Source organism: Strix uralensis, chromosome 5 (genome assembly GCF_047716275.1).
Source record: "Strix uralensis isolate ZFMK-TIS-50842 chromosome 5, bStrUra1, whole genome shotgun sequence".
Taxonomy (NCBI): domain Eukaryota; kingdom Metazoa; phylum Chordata; class Aves; order Strigiformes; family Strigidae; genus Strix; species Strix uralensis.
Window position 1 is genome coordinate 81,972,153 of NC_133976.1, and position 16,053 is coordinate 81,988,205.

Below are 16,053 nucleotides of genomic sequence, written 5' to 3' on the forward strand. Positions count from 1 at the left end.
GTGGCCTAAGCAACACGGCTTCAACCTTGGAAAAGGTAGCGGGGACCCACCTTTTCAGCTGCATTCCCTAAATCTCTTCAATGGAAGGGTTATCTCACAGCTGTACCAGATGTCCCCTGGACCTGCCCCACATGCCATGACTGTTCAAGTTCAAAGCTATCAAGACTACTGATAGATGGTCCCCTGAAAATTGCCCTGCCTCTGCTATGAGGAATATCATAAAGCACTTACTGTTGCTTAAACACATGGGTTCCTGTCTCACAGTCCCACTCCATGCCAGTGATAGGAGGAGTGTTAGCTGTGATGTTTACATAGTAACATAGGGCCTGAATCATGAGATCCTGGCAGAGGAACCCCCTATCTCTGGAGTCTTCTGAAGATTTCTTACAAGACCTTTTTAGCAGTTTACCTGTGGATACCCAAGTAGGGTGGATTTCTAGCCTGCCTGTGGACATGAGATGGTAAAGTGGGTTAACCCTGGCAGACAGCTAAGCACCACACAGCTGTTTGCCTTCTCCTCTCACCACCCCATGGGATGGGGAAGAGAATCGGAAGGGCAAAAGCAAGAAAACTCATGCATCAAGATAAAGACAGTTTACAAAGTGAATGGGAAAAAAAGAAAAGACACCCCAAATGATGCAGAGGCAATCATGCACCACCAGCAGACTGATGACCAGCCAGTCCCCAAGCAACAGCTTCAGAAAAAGTCCCCCCACCACGTTTTAGTGTTGAGCATCAGAAAGACCCCTGTGGTCAGTTCGGGTCAGTTGTCCCAGCTGTCTTCCCTCGCAGAATCTTACCCACCTGCAGCCTACTCACTTGGGGGCAGTCAGAAACAGAGAAGGCCTTGACACTGTGCAAGCATTGTTCAGTGATAGATAAAATGTTGCTGTGTTATCAAAGCTGTTTTGGTCACCAGGCTAAACCACAGCACTATACAGGTTGCTATGAAGAAAATGAACTCCATCCTTGATGGTGCCAAATGGTTGTAATGCCTGGTTCTGGCAGATGTTTTCTGCTTCTGATGGAGGTTTTACCTCCCATGGGAGCTCCAGCTTACAGGTGAATTTTGGGGAGAGTTTAACCATATAGTCACCATTGAGCAATCTGTGAGTGCTTGGAGGAGAAAAAGCTCAGCGTGGAAAGTTCCTAGAGCTGCTCTGAACACTGTCTCTGGTATGACTGATAGGAAAGGAACAGATGAATCATTGCTTTCTCTCCAGTGAAGTCCACCTGGTTTTGTTGTCCCCCTCGCTATTTAAAACCCTGCCAGTTGTGTGATGACTGTATGCCAGACTCAGTCTCTCAAAGGGAGTACGGACATGCTGATATCCACTGGGTTTGGAGTACTTATTGTTCTGCCAAGTGCTTTGACACAGCACATGCCTTGAAACGAAGAGGTAGAAATGAGGCAAAATCAGAAAGGTAAATATATAGAACTTCTGTGATGCAAAGTAGTGTGAGAGGGCTGTAGAACAACTGCTTAGAGTAGAGAATCATAGTCCAAAATACAGGTATGCTCACTTGAAGCTTTTCTTTTTTCACACTAACTCCTCATGAAATATATTCGATCCACTACTCTGATTTCTATAGTCTCACCAGTTAATGTGAAAGAATTATATTACAAGGATATTGAGATGTTTTGTTTACATAAGAAAAATCAATACTGAAGTAAGCACACAGGTAAGTCCTTCCCCCCTAACCACCTGTTCGCCATCTTGCCTGGGTCAGGGCTCTGCCCACAGACCCTTAGGGCTGGTTGCCATTCCACTTTGTTGTTTGGAGTCAGACTCATAAAGCTCAGCCAGTAGTAGCAGGGCATGTGTAAGAGTCGGTCAGAAGATCAGCATTGTCTCAACATTGTCATCAGGGACATGGACAGTGAGGTACCCGACAACGGCCTGTTTGGAGCGCAGTTGCCGACCCCTGGAATGGAATGTGGTGCAAAGGCTCCTGAATGCAGAACTGTGTGGCACAGCCAGTGCTGTGCTGTTCTCCTGAGTACTGACCCATGTGGTGCAGGCAGTGCAGTGCTGTTCTTTGGTGCCTGAGCTGTGTAGTACAAAGAGTGTTGTGCTATTGTTCGGTACCTGGGTCTAGCCAGAGCTGTTAGTGATAATTGCATAGCCACTGTCAAAAAAGATGGATCGCGACTGTTGCCATAACACCGATGAAGAAATCATGAACCTCAGATGAACTTTGCTTCATTATAATACCAAAACACACCTCCTGGTTGAAGGTTACCCGCCTTCGAGATTGACCACACCTCGGACACTCCCCCCTGCGCACGCGTGATGGCCTTGCTCGAGAAGGGCGGAGACCACTGAGGCAGAGGTGGAGCAAGGTGTGTTACTAAGCATAAAAGATGACTTCTGGACAACGAAAATGGGAAGCTTCCCCACCAAGGACCACGACGATCAACGACGCAGCGTCAGCTGGACCCGGGACTGTTAGGACGTCGTGAGATCAGCGGTGGTAGCTATAACCTCTCTCCCTCCTCTCTCTAAACTTAACTTTACTTTTCTCCTTTCTTTCACCCATCTCTAACTATTGCATCCATCTCTAACTATTGCGTGCCTCTTCACGGGCAAAACAATAAAGTTTCACTGTTTGATTACTGCTATCCCCTTTGGTGTTGGTCACCTTAATTTTGCACTTTCGAGATCGTAGCAAACGAACCATCACGAGTCCACCGAGTGGACCGTGACATTAAACTGGTGTCACGGACAGGATCCTGAGAGACAGGGGGGTGCAGGTTGTGTGTGGTCTGTAACAGGGGAAGAACTTTTCGCTCCAGCCACACCTGGCCCTACACCCGAAAGGGTGAGAGGTGTCCAGAAAGCAAGGGGGGTGATTCGAGATTCCCACACACCACACACACCTCGGTGTATTGCACCCCAAACTCGAATTGAGGGCTCTGTCTATCAGGATCAAGTGCAAGGATCTCTTAGTGCAAAAAGGGGGAACTGCCCTCAATAAATGAGGTCGACTACCTGGCGAAGTGAAAGGGACAAGCCGAGAAAGTCTGCAACTAAGTTTAACCTCCCCATGGTAGATTTTGGTCCCTTCAGCCACTCGGGGAAGAGAAGGGCGACGCAGCAGCTGTTGCGTCTGTGGTGTAACTAAGTTTTCCTCTCTGAAGTGAGTTCAGCCCCTTCGTAATAAGAATGACTGAAAAAGATGTTTATCAAAACCCTCCATTAGTAAAAAATCTTGACTCGTTCTATGCACTCTTGGCAAAGTATGGAGCTCGACCCTCCCCGCCTGGGGAAGAGTGGGCTCGAGACAATTGGGCAAATTTACAGAGTGTAACAGACCGAGTGATTTCCATACATAATGAGGCTAGATTACGGTCAGGTAAAGGCAGAGCGATAATCTGCGCAGTCCTTGGAGCCAGCCTGGTCGCAGCAACTGAAGACCGCTCTAAGCGGCGTAGCCATGAAAAACAAATCATAGAATCCCTTGAAAATTTGGCACAACTTTTGCAGAAAACAATCTCCAACCTGGAAGAGCAATTAGCAGAGAAAGAAGAGCAGTTAGCAGAAAAGGAGAAAGTAATTTGCTTGTTAAAACAGCAGATAGAAGAAAAGGAAGAGATAGAGGAAGAAAATCACTTGTTAAAAGATGCCCTTAAAGAAAAGGGATGGAAGGGTTCAGAAGCATTGTTGTGGACTCTCGGGACACCGCAGCTGAATATCAGGCTACCTCAAACTGCAGCCCCTCTTCTGCTTAGCAAAGTAACTAATGTCAAACAATATCCCCTCCCCCTGGAAACAAAGGAAGGTATCAAACCAGTTATGCAGGAAATTCAGGAGCAAGGAGTGGTGATAAATACTCATTCTCCTTTCAAATCGCCGGTGTGGCCAGTGAAGAAACCTAAGGAGAAGTGGAAGCTTACAGTAGATTTTAGGAGACTGAATGCTGACACAGACCCTCTAACTGCCACAGTCCCTAACAAGGCTGAACTGGTAATAACAATTCAGGAGAAAGCTCATCCAATCATGGCAATCATAGATGTTAAAGATATGTTTTTCATGATACCTTTGCGACCAGAAGACAGAGATCGTTTGCTTTTACGTGGGAGGGTCAACAATTTACCTTTATCCATCTGCCTCAGGGATACAAACATTCCCCTACACTATCTCACCACGCTTTGGCCCAAAAACTGGAGAAAATGCCAAAAGCTGAAGGCATAGCAACACAACAGAACATAATCTCTCATTTGGAGAACTTGGGTTTGCAAACTCCCCTAGAAAAGATCCAAAAGCCCTCACAAGAAGTGGAGATGATCACACGTCAACAACCAATCGTGCTAAGAGGCCCATTCAAAGTTATTAAAGCAGTCACTAGCAGGACCCCCCCTCCTGACGGGGTGGCCCAGAGAGCCTCAGTATGAAAGTGGTATGCCCAGATTGAACACTATTGTAACCTTTTCCCAGTGACTGAAGGAGCTTTAAAAAACTTAGCTGTCCAAGAAACAGAGAGCCTGGACAGCAGCCAAGACAAACCTATCTCAGTTATTCGGGTGGCCCCTCCTTTCTTTCACGATCAGTCAGTGAATGTTTGGTTTACCGATGCTTCTGCAAAGCGAGAAGGAAAAGTGTGGCAATACCGGACAGTAGCTCTCCACACTGCTACTGATGAACAGATAATAACAGAGGGAGAAGGGAGTGCCCAGAGAGGAGAATTAATTGCAGTATGGAGTGTTTTCCAGTACGAAGCACAAACCACTCCCCCTCTCCACATATACACTGATTCCTATGCAGTGTTTAAGGGATGTATTGAATGGCTCCCTTTCTGGGAGCAAAATGAGTGGGAGGTTAGCCTCCAATGCCCTAGGGAAGGAGCATTGGATAAATACTCACTGGATAATTCCATCATTCTAATTTTCTGTCTGGTTTTAATTTTTGCCTCAGAGAGGCAAGTTCTGTTTTATTCTTGCAGAAGAACTCCGAGGGACACCAAGAATAACATGAATCACTTAACTGGATTGGTAGTACTTTTCTGCATCTTACCACTAACCTGTAACCAAAAGAATACAGAATGGCCATGGTCCCAAGCTACCATCAAGCATACTAGCACTCTAGGACACTATCCCAAAGACCGTCTCCCAAACTTAGCCACTGTAGTATGGTGGTACAAGGGGATAACATCGCAATAAGATGCAGATTGATCACTGAATCCCACATTGAACCCACAAACAGTTATGGAACTGGACCACATGACCCTATTTTGTTGTGTAAAAATTAAAACCTAGATTGTTGGCTAAATTTGACTGCTGTACAGCATGCCCATAAAGTTATGTGTGGTAAAAATAACACTAAATACTGGGGAGAACTCAAAATAGATGTTGTAATACCTATTACCCAACCAACTGTTGTGCTTAGCCCAAAAACCTTTGGAATTGGACCATATGTAATCAGGAATACGGGCCAACAACAAATGTTGTTTAATCCGGCATGGTCTCTCAAACGAGTTGAATTGCTGATTCAAAACAATGTTTCGGACATTCAGCCAGCTTGCTCACCCTTCCTAAAGGCTTCTTACGAGGGATGGACAACCTGGCTGCAAAAACGAACTCTTTCCATGAGAAGAACACGGAGACACCTAACCGGTGTTTTGGGAACAGGATTGGGAGTTTTAAATAGTATCGATTCAGAGGTAATAATGAACAAATTGGCTACCTCAATTAGTGATTTGGCTAACTTACAACAGCCTTTGCGATCATCTTTATTGGCTCTGGGGACTAACCAGTGGCTGTTGTCAAATATATTACCAAAGTGGGAAAAGGTAAATGTACAGGATCATGAATTGATTGCAGATGCACTTGGGGTGATCCAGAATAACCTCTCTTTGGCTCTCAGCTGTATCCAGGCTCAAATATGGATGCAGTCGGTAGCCGCCTCAATTATAAGAGAAGGTGAAGAAGGCACTCTCCCCACTGAAATTCGGAAAATAATTTGGGACAGTGCCACTGATTTTGAGAAGAAACTCCAGTCCTGGTGGAATCTGGTAAGCTTTAACTATGACTCCATCGCAAACACAGCTACAACCTTTGTGCTTACTATATATAATGCTACCATATACCCAATTTATCCCGTCATTGCATTAGGGTTGAGCCACGATGGAACTATACTCTATCCTTTTGAGCATAGAGTATGGGCCCGAAAGGTGGATGAAAAATGGCAAACTGTCAATTTGGAATCTTGCATTGTGCAAGAACAACAAGGATTTATCTGTGAAGGCAACGCAATTGAGGCTCAAGATATTTGTTTAGATACTGAACAAAAGGTTACCCGCCTCCAAGACTGACCACACCTCGGACACTCCCCCCTGCGCACGCGCGATGGCCTTGCTCGAGAAGGTTGGAGATATGATAATTGAATTCTGAGAAGGGCGGAGACCCCTGAGGCAGAGGTGGAGCAAGGTGTGTTACTAAGCATAAAAGATGACTTCTGGACAATGAAAATGGGAAGCTTCCCCACCAAGGACCACGACGATTGACGACGCAGCATCAGCTGGACCTGGGACCGTTAGGACGTCGTGAGATCAGTGGTGGTAGCTATAACCTCTCTCCCTCCTCTCTCTAAACTTAACTTTACTTTTCTCCTTTCTTTCACCCATCTCTAACTATCGCGTGCCTCTTCACAGGCAACCCAATAAAGTTTCACTGTTTGATTACTGCTATCCCCTTTGGTGTTGGTCACCTTAATTTTGCACTTTCGAGATCGTAGCAAACGAACCATCACGAGTCCACCGAGTGGACCGTGACAGCATGTCAGCTACCTTAATCTCTTAGAGGAGAGGGAGAGGAGAGAGGAGAGGAGAGGAGAGGAGAGGAGAGGAGAGGAGAGGAGAGGAGAGGAGAGGAGAGGAGAGGAGAGGAGAGGAGAGGAGAGGAGAGGAGAGGAGAGGAGAGGAGAGGAGAGGAGAGGAGAGGAGAGGAGAGGAGAGGAGAGGAGAGGAGAGGAGAGGAGAGGAGAGGAGAGGAGAGGAGAGGGGAGGAGAGGGGAGGGGAGGAGAGGAGAGGGGAGGAGAGGAGGGGAGGGGAGGGGAGGGGAGGGGAGGGGAGGGGAGGGGAGGGGAGGGGAGGGGAGGGGAGGGATGAAGAGGCCATGGGTAGCTATGCTTATTGGTCAGAGCTGCAAACTCATATGCGTCTAAGGATGTGCATTTGTGTATCTACAAGCTTCTTTTTACATGCATTATTGCATTATTATGCATACATGTATATGTAAATATCTGTGTGAATGTGTAGTCATACATACATATTCAAATGCACACAGAGACATGTTTTAGCCCTTTTTAAAGGTTGAAGTTCACAGAGTAAATCTCAAAAAGCTATGAGATTTTTCTTTCCATAAAAATGGAGATATCTACTGAGAGAACTCTATTAAATCCAAACAAACATACACTGGATTTTCCTTTTGCTGTCAAATGTGCCAGCAGCAGAGCACTTGAACTAACACAGAATTTACCATTACAAATTAAGTCCAGGCTTGTAAATGGAGATTGAGACCTAAGTCTCTGTGGCATGAGCCCCAAGCTTTTAGTCACATTTAAGTTTTGCCTTCCCCCTTGCTTCCAGATTCCCACCGGGTGATTCTTACCTCTTTCCAATAGATCGTTCAGCCAGAGAGTAGAAAGATCGATACCTGTAAAATCCTCAGCGAATTGCAAATTGGGATCTTGGCTGATTCAAACCTTGTCTCTTTTTGTCTTCTATGAGGTCTGATCTAACTTTCCTTCTTCTGTGCTCCTCTTTCTTCTCTCTAACCTGCCTGTGTTTCCTAATTTCTTCCATATGTTTCCATTTCTATGACTTCTACCTCAGTCCTTATTGGTGTTTTATGATGAATAAAATTGTTCGGTGTGATGCTGGAGTTGCTGTTACCAGACGTACATCTTGGGTTTCAAATGTCAGATAATCCAAAAGACGTTTGAGAAGAATTGCAAACTATGTGCCTGTTCTCTTGAGACACAGCTGGCTCAATGAGATAAATTAGCGGAGCGGTCCATCTAGTAGACACCACTGCTGTGATACTGTCATGCTGCAGGACTGTTACTCTGAAAGCTCTTTCCTGGGAGACATCTGCAGGGAGCTAGCTCCCTGTTGCTCTGTCCACCTCTGAATATATATCCTGGAGTCCCTCTGCAAAGTGTTCTGAAGAAACTGTGAAGTTTCTACATGATTACTGGTGAATCTGGTCATATGTATACAGCATGGCTCCACTACCACCAAAGAGAATATTGTTGTGAAGGTCTAAGGAACCTGATGGCTAAAGGAGTCATGACTGAGTGTATGTCCACCATTCTGTGTGCCCTTTGCAGTGTATGTTCCTCCAAAATGCATTTATGTTCAGGAGGTGTGCATATAAGGGTGGTGGTTGTTTTTAAAAAAATCCATTTGCTGGAGTGGGTGAGATATATTCAGATGTTACTGATAGCTCAGCATTACAATCCACCTTCACATTTATCTCTAACACTATCTTAAGCAGCTTCTGTAAGGGGAGATAATTGACAGCATGAGGAATAGAAAAAAAAATTCTGGTCGCAGCATAGTAACGTGAGGTCCCACCCATATACATGACTCTTGCTACAGACAGGTAGCATCTTAAAGGCATACTGGATTACTGCTGTTTGCTCATAAAAGCCAAGAAAGAGTTTTTCCACCCAGATATATGACCCTTCCAGAGGTTATCACCATACTCTGAAGCACTGAAGTTTGGTCCCCGTAGACAGAATGTGCAAGTTCTTCTAGAAGCATGAAAATTCACTTGTGTGGTGACCTTGTCTTTCTGATTTTGTTAGGGTTAAAGCAACTGCCAGATTTAGAAGAGATTCCTCTCCTCACATCAGGCTGACAGGAACAACAGAATGACATTTCCTTTTTTTTTTTTTCTTTTTTTCTTTTGGTTTTCCACCATCCCATAGAGCACATTCAGCTTCTTGGAGACACCTGGAAATGTTGCATTGCAAATTCCCTGCTCCTGCTTGGACTCATTTTTTCTTCTCTGCTGGTGGCACACCAGCTGGTTTTATACCAGGAACTACTGTTACTGAGCACTGCTGCTGATCAAACCATTTCTTGCAGATCAGACTAAGCATCTCAAAGCCTAATTTACAACTGCATATTTGTAAATATCTACTGCAGAGAGAAGTGAAGAGAATACTGTAGTATTGATGCACTTCTGGCCTTACTGAGTATCATGTCCATCATGTCCATGAACTCAAAAACACATTAGTCAAACACTTTTCTGTTTGCTTCAAGAAGTCTCTGAGTGTCTAGTTGATCCCACTCACGCTTTCTAAGATATAAACTAATGCAGCCACTGTGCAACAATTCTGTGCTGTGGAGTGGTGACCTTGCAGCAGCAAAGGCCCTAAAGGCAGATGCTGTGTTGTCACTCTGCTGCCCGATAACCTGCCATGACTATCCTTCTCCTTCACCAAGGGCCTTGCCAGTGCCTGAATCCCTCCTCCCTCTGTACTCCACCATTCATGTTTACTTCTGTTTGTTCTGCCCCTGCAGGAAACTGAGTATTTTTTTGACAATAGAATATTGAGGGCTGGCCTCGGAGAATACAAATAAATTACTCCCCGAGCTTTACAATCCCAAGTCAGACTTGGCATTGAGGAAGGAATGGCTTTGTCCTCAGGGAGTAATGTGTATCCATTTCTGCAGCCACGAAATAATAATATAACAAAACCAGAGGAAATCGTAGGTCATAGAGACTGACTCAGCACAGTCATCTCTAGCTAAGCCATATGAAGAATTCTTTTGTAATGTCTTCGCTCTGCAAGCCAGTTTTGGGTGTGTCAGTCAGAGGAAAGCTTCTCACTAGCAACTAGCATTGTTTCACTCATTTTTCAGATTAAATGGGAAATATTTTTTTGCTGCATCTTGTGTGAGTTACAGAACAGATCACAGAAAGGTGATGCCCAGTTCATAATGTTGAGCAGATTTCTCAGGGCACTGGAAAAAGTCTATTCTTTTTACATCAGGGAACTGATCTGTCATGACCAATAGCTTCTGCAGATACTCACCAGCTGGCTTAGGTCTTGCTGTCAGGGTGCCCACGTGAGCACAGAGCTCTTCTCAGCTGTAAAGTTTCATGAATATCTGGGTGTTCCCCCACAACAAACTGTCCACTGCCATAGTTCTCCTGGATGCTGGGCAGCTTGCTTAGAGTTTGCCTGAGAGCGTCTGCCCGGTTGTTGACCACAGCTAAAGATGTGTCCTCACACACATTGAGGGTGTTCCTTGCTTATGTGAGGACCCGGGTTCAAGGGTGTGTGAGTGGTCCTTGGAACTCCACAGAATGGTCCCATGAAGGAAAATGGCAGTAGCCATTACCACCTGTTGGAGATCCATAAAATCACAAGCTTTTGCAAATGATATCTGTTTTCCTCTCTCCACCCAGTTCTGCTCAATTTTCTGATGATATCTGGGTGCCAGAAAAGTTACCTGTCATGCCACAGCTATGACTTGATGCCATTTGTGTAGATGCTCTTTCTCTCTTGGTGCGTTGGGTTGACAAGAGAAGAGTTGCTTTTCTATTCTGGGACTAGTGGTAATAAAGAGATATCATTTCTGTTTTGCACTGCAAAAAAATGGCTCTTCTGTTAATTCCAGCGTCTGGCAGGCAACCTTATCTACACCTCTAGATCCACTTCTGCATGGGACTCACCCTCTTTTGCAGTCTTTTGCTGCCAGGAATTTGCTTTCAGTTTCATCCAGTGAGGTAGCTTATTTGCATAAGAACAAGTCACCATGAAGAAATATTCAGCTGGGTAACATTACTAACGTCTAAATTTCAGTCTTCGGGAATCGAAACTGAAACAACTGTAAGACTAATAAAGGAACATCCATCAATAAAGGGACACCTATCACCCAAGAGGCGACAGACAAATCCAGAAATATCCATGGCTGCTGTCACTGATAGAGGTAAGTACACATATGTGAAAAGCAGGTCTATTTCTCCATATTCAGTGTAGATGTTTACTGTGGTTGTAAGGAACTGGTGAGTACAGACAAATGCATATGTCGGCATGTGAAGATACACAGGAGACACTTGTGGATTGGTGTGTGTCATCTCTTTGAATGCATTACTGTACCTTGAAGATTAGGTCCAGCTTCAAAATATTAATATAATTTTCTTAACCGTGATGTGGCATTAGGCAGGAAGTATTCAAATTCCAAAAGACCTCTTAATGTAGGAAGAGATCTCAAAGGCAATTAAGAATGGAGAAAATTTGTTGACTTATCTTTTCACCTGTTTTGTTTTCGATGCAATCAACAACTAGGAAATGCCTCTGAAGGAATCAGTGCAATAAGGCTGTGTAAAGAGCTGAATGGGTCTCTGTTGATATGGAAAACTATTTTATTTTTGCTGAAATGTAATTTCACTGTGTATATTTCATAATTCCTTATCTTAAAGAGCTAAGAGATATGGAAAATTGTGGCTTTAGAATCTTAATTCTAAGTAAATTAATTCTTTTCTTCAATAAAATGAGGGCTCTTAAATCCTTAAGTTTGTTATGGATGGACTTTTACAAAAGAAATAACTAGCCTTGTTCACCTGCAAGTGTCTTCATCTAGACTGTCAGCTGGGAAGGGATCAATGAGTCATAGGGTCAAACTTATTTGCTACCACGAGAGACAAAATATACATAATCAGGCAGGTCTGTGGTGCCACCCCATAGGTATGTGTTCGTCAGAAATCACCCTCCTTTCTGCACTGATATTTTTTCCTTGGCATTTTCCTTATATTTTTTCAGCTTTTGAAATGGTTTCATACTAAGAAAAGAAAGAACCATTGGGTGTGAAAATGTTTTTGTCTAGACTGACATTATGAGTACCAACAGGAAAACAGCTCAAGTTTTGCCTAGTAGAAGGGGTTTAGAAAATACAAAGGGAGAAGAGATTTGATTCTGCTCTTCAATTGGTCAGGGAAAAGCAGGTGCAGTACTGCTGAAATCAGCGAAGTTAAACTTGAGCGAGATCACAGCCAACCCTAATGTGTTAAAGTGAGCAAGGGTTCATGTACAGCATAGTTTAAACAACCATCAAGTTTAGCTCCCAGGTAGAAATCTATGAGTTCTGCATCCCAGAGTGGCTATCCTGCTGTGATGGGACTACTTATTAAGCCGTTTTAGATAAAAGAGATTTGGCAGGGAGTGTATTGTCTGAAAGGAGCCAGGACAGTAGGTGTAGAGGAAATTTTGTTTTCTGATCTCCTATCCCCAATGACTCACAAATCTTTTCTATATAGGTCCTGCACCCAGAGAGAGCAACCAAAGGTAAGAGTTCTACCACTGTGTGCTGCCTGGGCCCCATGGCAATTTCCAGAGATGGGCAAAGTTAAGAAGCTTTGTGCTTTGTTTTCTTACCATCCTTTTCCCCTATTTTCCTTTCCAGTTCTCTTGCTGCTTTGATCAGTGCTGATCTCAGAGTGGTGATGCTGTTGCTTACCCTCCCAGCACCTCTCAAGGAGGTGCTTTGCGTGCTTCACCAGGGCCACTCTAGAGGAATAATTCTGGAGCCTTCAACAAATTCCAGATTTAGATCGTTAGATCGCAACTTTCTTCAAGCTGCTCATTTGTGATGGGAAAGGCTGAGAGTGGGAGGCTTGGCTGATGTTGAGAGCAGGCAATGCACAATGGGACCAAATATCATTGAAGTGTTGGGATCATAGTACTGCTGGTACTTTTGTCGCAGGTGGAAGATACAGCCAAATGACTTCAAAAGAAATTATTTGCCTGACAAACATCCAAAGGTGGTGTACCTGCTGTATGAAATCAGGTGGAGCAAAGGTACCACCTGGAGGAACTGGTGCTCAAACAATTCTACCCAACATGCTGAAGTCAACTTCTTGGAAAATTGTTTCAAGGCCATGCCATCAGCGTCTTGCTCCATCACCTGGGTCCTATCTACTACACCCTGTGGGAAATGCTCCAGAAGAATTCTGGAGTTCCTGAGGGTACATCCCAATGTGACCTTGGAAATATACGCAGCCAAGCTGTTCAGGCACTTGGATATCCGTAACCGGCAAGGTCTCAGGAGCCTGTCAACAAATGGAGTCATTATACGTATCATGAATCTTTCAGGTAACCCAACTACTCTTTGGTTTGTCTAGGTGTGAATTGAAAGGTCTGGGATCATGTGCACTCTCAGCAGTTGTGTTTTGTAATAGCGGTGATGACTGGCATTGGGGAGGACTAGTGAGTGCAAAAATGCCACTCTTCTGCCTTATTTCTTCCCCAGTCCCATACAGCAGCAGGACCAGCATGGTCATTTCCTCTTGTTAAATCTGAACAAGGAGAGTTATGTCTTTCTGTAACCATCCACACTTCCTTTATATACAGTGAATAATCCTGAGCATAAGATAGAACCTGTCCCTCCTAGCATATGTATGCAGATCAGCTTACCAGCTGCAGCAAGTAATTGGTTTCACTTGATAGCTGGGGAAGAGAAGGACACATATCTAAAGGAGACTTTCAGATGATGCATTACAGAGAACATTTCTTGCATGTCTGTCTTTTTGCATGTATGTCTTGCTTGCCTGATGACATTTGGCTGTAAAAATCATAGAATCACAGAATGGTTTGGTTTGGAAGGGATCTTAAAGATCATCTAGTTCCCACTCCCCTGCCATGGGCAGGGACACCTTCCACTAGACCAGGTTGCCCAAAGCCCTGTCCAACCTGGCCTTGAACCCTTCCAGGGAGGGGGCAGCCACAGCTTCTCTGGGCAACATGTTCCAGTGCCTCAACCACCCTCACAGTAAAGAATTTCTTCCTTATATCTAATCTAAATCTACCCTCTTTCAGTTTTAAATTGTTACCCCTCATCCTATCCCTACACTCCCTGATAAAGAGTCCCCCCCCAGCTTTTCCTGTAGCCCCTTTAAGTACTGGAAGGCTGCTATAAGGTCTCCCAGAGCCTTCTCTTCTCCAGGCTGAACAACCCCAACTCTCTCAGCCTGTCCTCATAAGGGAGGTGCTCCAGCCCCTGATCATCTTTGTTGCCTCCTCTGGACCCGCTCAAGCAGGTCCATGTCCTTCTGATGTTGGAGGCCCCAGAGCTGGACACAGCACTCAGGGGGGGTCTCATTAGAGCGGAGTAGAGTGGGAGAATCCCCTCCCTTGGACTGCTGGCCACACTGCTCTTGACGTAGCTCAGGATACAGTTGGCTTTCTGGGCTGCGAACGTATATTGCTGGCTCATATTCATTGCTGGCTCAAAACAGACAAGCAGTTCAAAGGAAGGAATGTACATTTGAAGATATGAATCTCACATACCTGTCTGGATACTTACTACCAGAGTGTACAGCTACAAAACCTACCAGGTCAAATGTAAACTTGAAGGACATTGTTTATGTTGGGGAACCTGTCTCTGGGATTACACCACCAGAGCATTGACAGAAGCTCTGGCCATCCTATCAACACTAAGATCAATATGAAACTGCTAAATGTTAGGGTGTTCACTCCATGTTTTCCCTGACCATCAAGATAAGTCAGATTCATGATTGAAGCAACGAGTTTATTGTCTTAACCAATGCTGCTGAGATCAAGCACAAGGCTGCCAAAAGGTATGCCTGAACAGCCCTGATTGCATGTGCCACTTCCCTTTTCAGTCTCTCCCAAAGAAGGAGCCTACCACTCACTGATTCCTTCTCCCTTGGCCAACGTGCTCTGGCTTTATGCCCTGATGTGCTACCGGTGATAGGGGTTACCCAAGCCACTGTAGTGATCTCTCTCTCTGGCAATTCCCCTTTTTAGACATATTTCTATTTGAGGAGTTTTGGTTCCCCTTTCCACTAACTTATTTGTGTAGATGCAAGTCATTGTTGGTCCCCTGCATGAATACCCTCAGATGAATATCTTTCTCCTGCCCTTTACCGTTGTCTTACTGAGAAATAAGTGACTCACTAACATATTAATGCAGAAATAACTGGGCATGCCTTTCATCAAGAGTGACTGGATATCTCTCTTCTCAGATTACAGTTACTGCTGGAAAAGATTTGTTGCGTATCAACATGGAGAAGATGATTATTGGCCCTGGAGCTTCGCTTCATACATCTTTCTGAATTGTGTGGAGCTCTTTCATATCCTTTCAGTTAGTAGGCACTTAAAGAAAACACTAAGAGTGAAAAGTAATGCAAAAGCCTAGGAAAAGGAGGTTTGGAGGATCCTGGAAATGGTGTTAGCAGAAATGATATTAGGAAAAATAAGCATGGGCTCAATGCTGCATGAACAGAGGGCCAAGCGGGCAAGAAATTGCCAGGGACTATGCTGCTACATTGTGCTTTTGTGGCCAGGAGTAGAGAAGAGATTTAGCAATACTCTCAGGTTTTTTTACTAAGGAAAGGGTAAATCATTTCAACCCTTTACATGGATCAGCTACAAGTTCATTATCTCGCAGCTTACTGGAGCTATTTGGTCCCAAAAGCTCCTTCAGCTGTGTAAACATGGTTCAAGTACACTCTTTTTGCCTCTCAGGACAGGGCCACTGGTTTTAGTTAAGTTCAAAAGCCCAGATGGGTGGATTCACTATCAGGGTCAGCAGAGCTTACACATATGAGTATCATATGACTGAGACCTGAATTCCCTGTTTCTTGCCATCCATACAACTGCAGAAGTTATTTCTACGGCCTGATATCCTGCTATATGAGAAAGAGAAGGTGGTCTACTGAACAGGAGAGAAGAACAGGACTGGAGTTCACTTCCTGGCTCAGCCACCCTTTGTGGGGCAGGCCAGTTCTTGCTTGAACTGGTCCCCATATGTAGAATGGGGGCTAGCAGAATGGACGGCAGGAGATAGAGGAAGGGGTGCACAGAACTACATAATACAGACAGACTAGAAGGAGAAAAACTAACCTGTTTGTAGGATGCTATAAATGCCTAGTTTTATTTCTGACTGAGGAAAAGGTACGCATTAGATTTCATTTGACCCCAAACTTTACATAGGTCTTTTAATACCACAGGACCTGACCTTTCTAATGTCTGAATAAGACGTTCAGGTGACAGGATACACAGTCAGTGGCATTA

The 16,053-nt window shown here is 44.5% G+C and overlaps 1 protein-coding gene across 1 annotated transcript; it reads left to right on the forward strand.

Annotated features, from left to right (window-relative positions):
• The first annotated feature begins 6,549 nt into the window (after positions 1-6,549).
• On the forward strand, positions 6,550-14,728 carry LOC141944169 (C->U-editing enzyme APOBEC-1-like). The gene is made up of 6 exons (XM_074870274.1): positions 6,550-6,558; positions 10,822-10,948; positions 12,276-12,303; positions 12,722-13,110; positions 13,369-13,443; positions 14,640-14,728. The coding sequence occupies exons 2-6, from the start codon at positions 10,927-10,929 to the stop codon at positions 14,726-14,728; spliced, it is 603 nt and encodes a 200-aa protein (XP_074726375.1). The 5' UTR covers positions 6,550-6,558; positions 10,822-10,926.
• Positions 14,729-16,053: the final 1,325 nt, after the last annotated feature.

Excerpts from the sequence above, each read along its gene's own strand:
- LOC141944169 (XM_074870274.1), top strand. The coding sequence starts at position 10,927 with ATGGCTGCTGTCACTGATAGAG. Across the intron at positions 12,304-12,721 it reads CCCAGAGAGAGCAACCAAAG|GTGGAAGATACAGCCAAATG; the intron begins GTAAGAGTTCTA and ends CTTTTGTCGCAG. Across the intron at positions 13,444-14,639 it reads CAGCTTACCAGCTGCAGCAA|TCTCTCCCAAAGAAGGAGCC; the intron begins GTAATTGGTTTC and ends TTCCCTTTTCAG.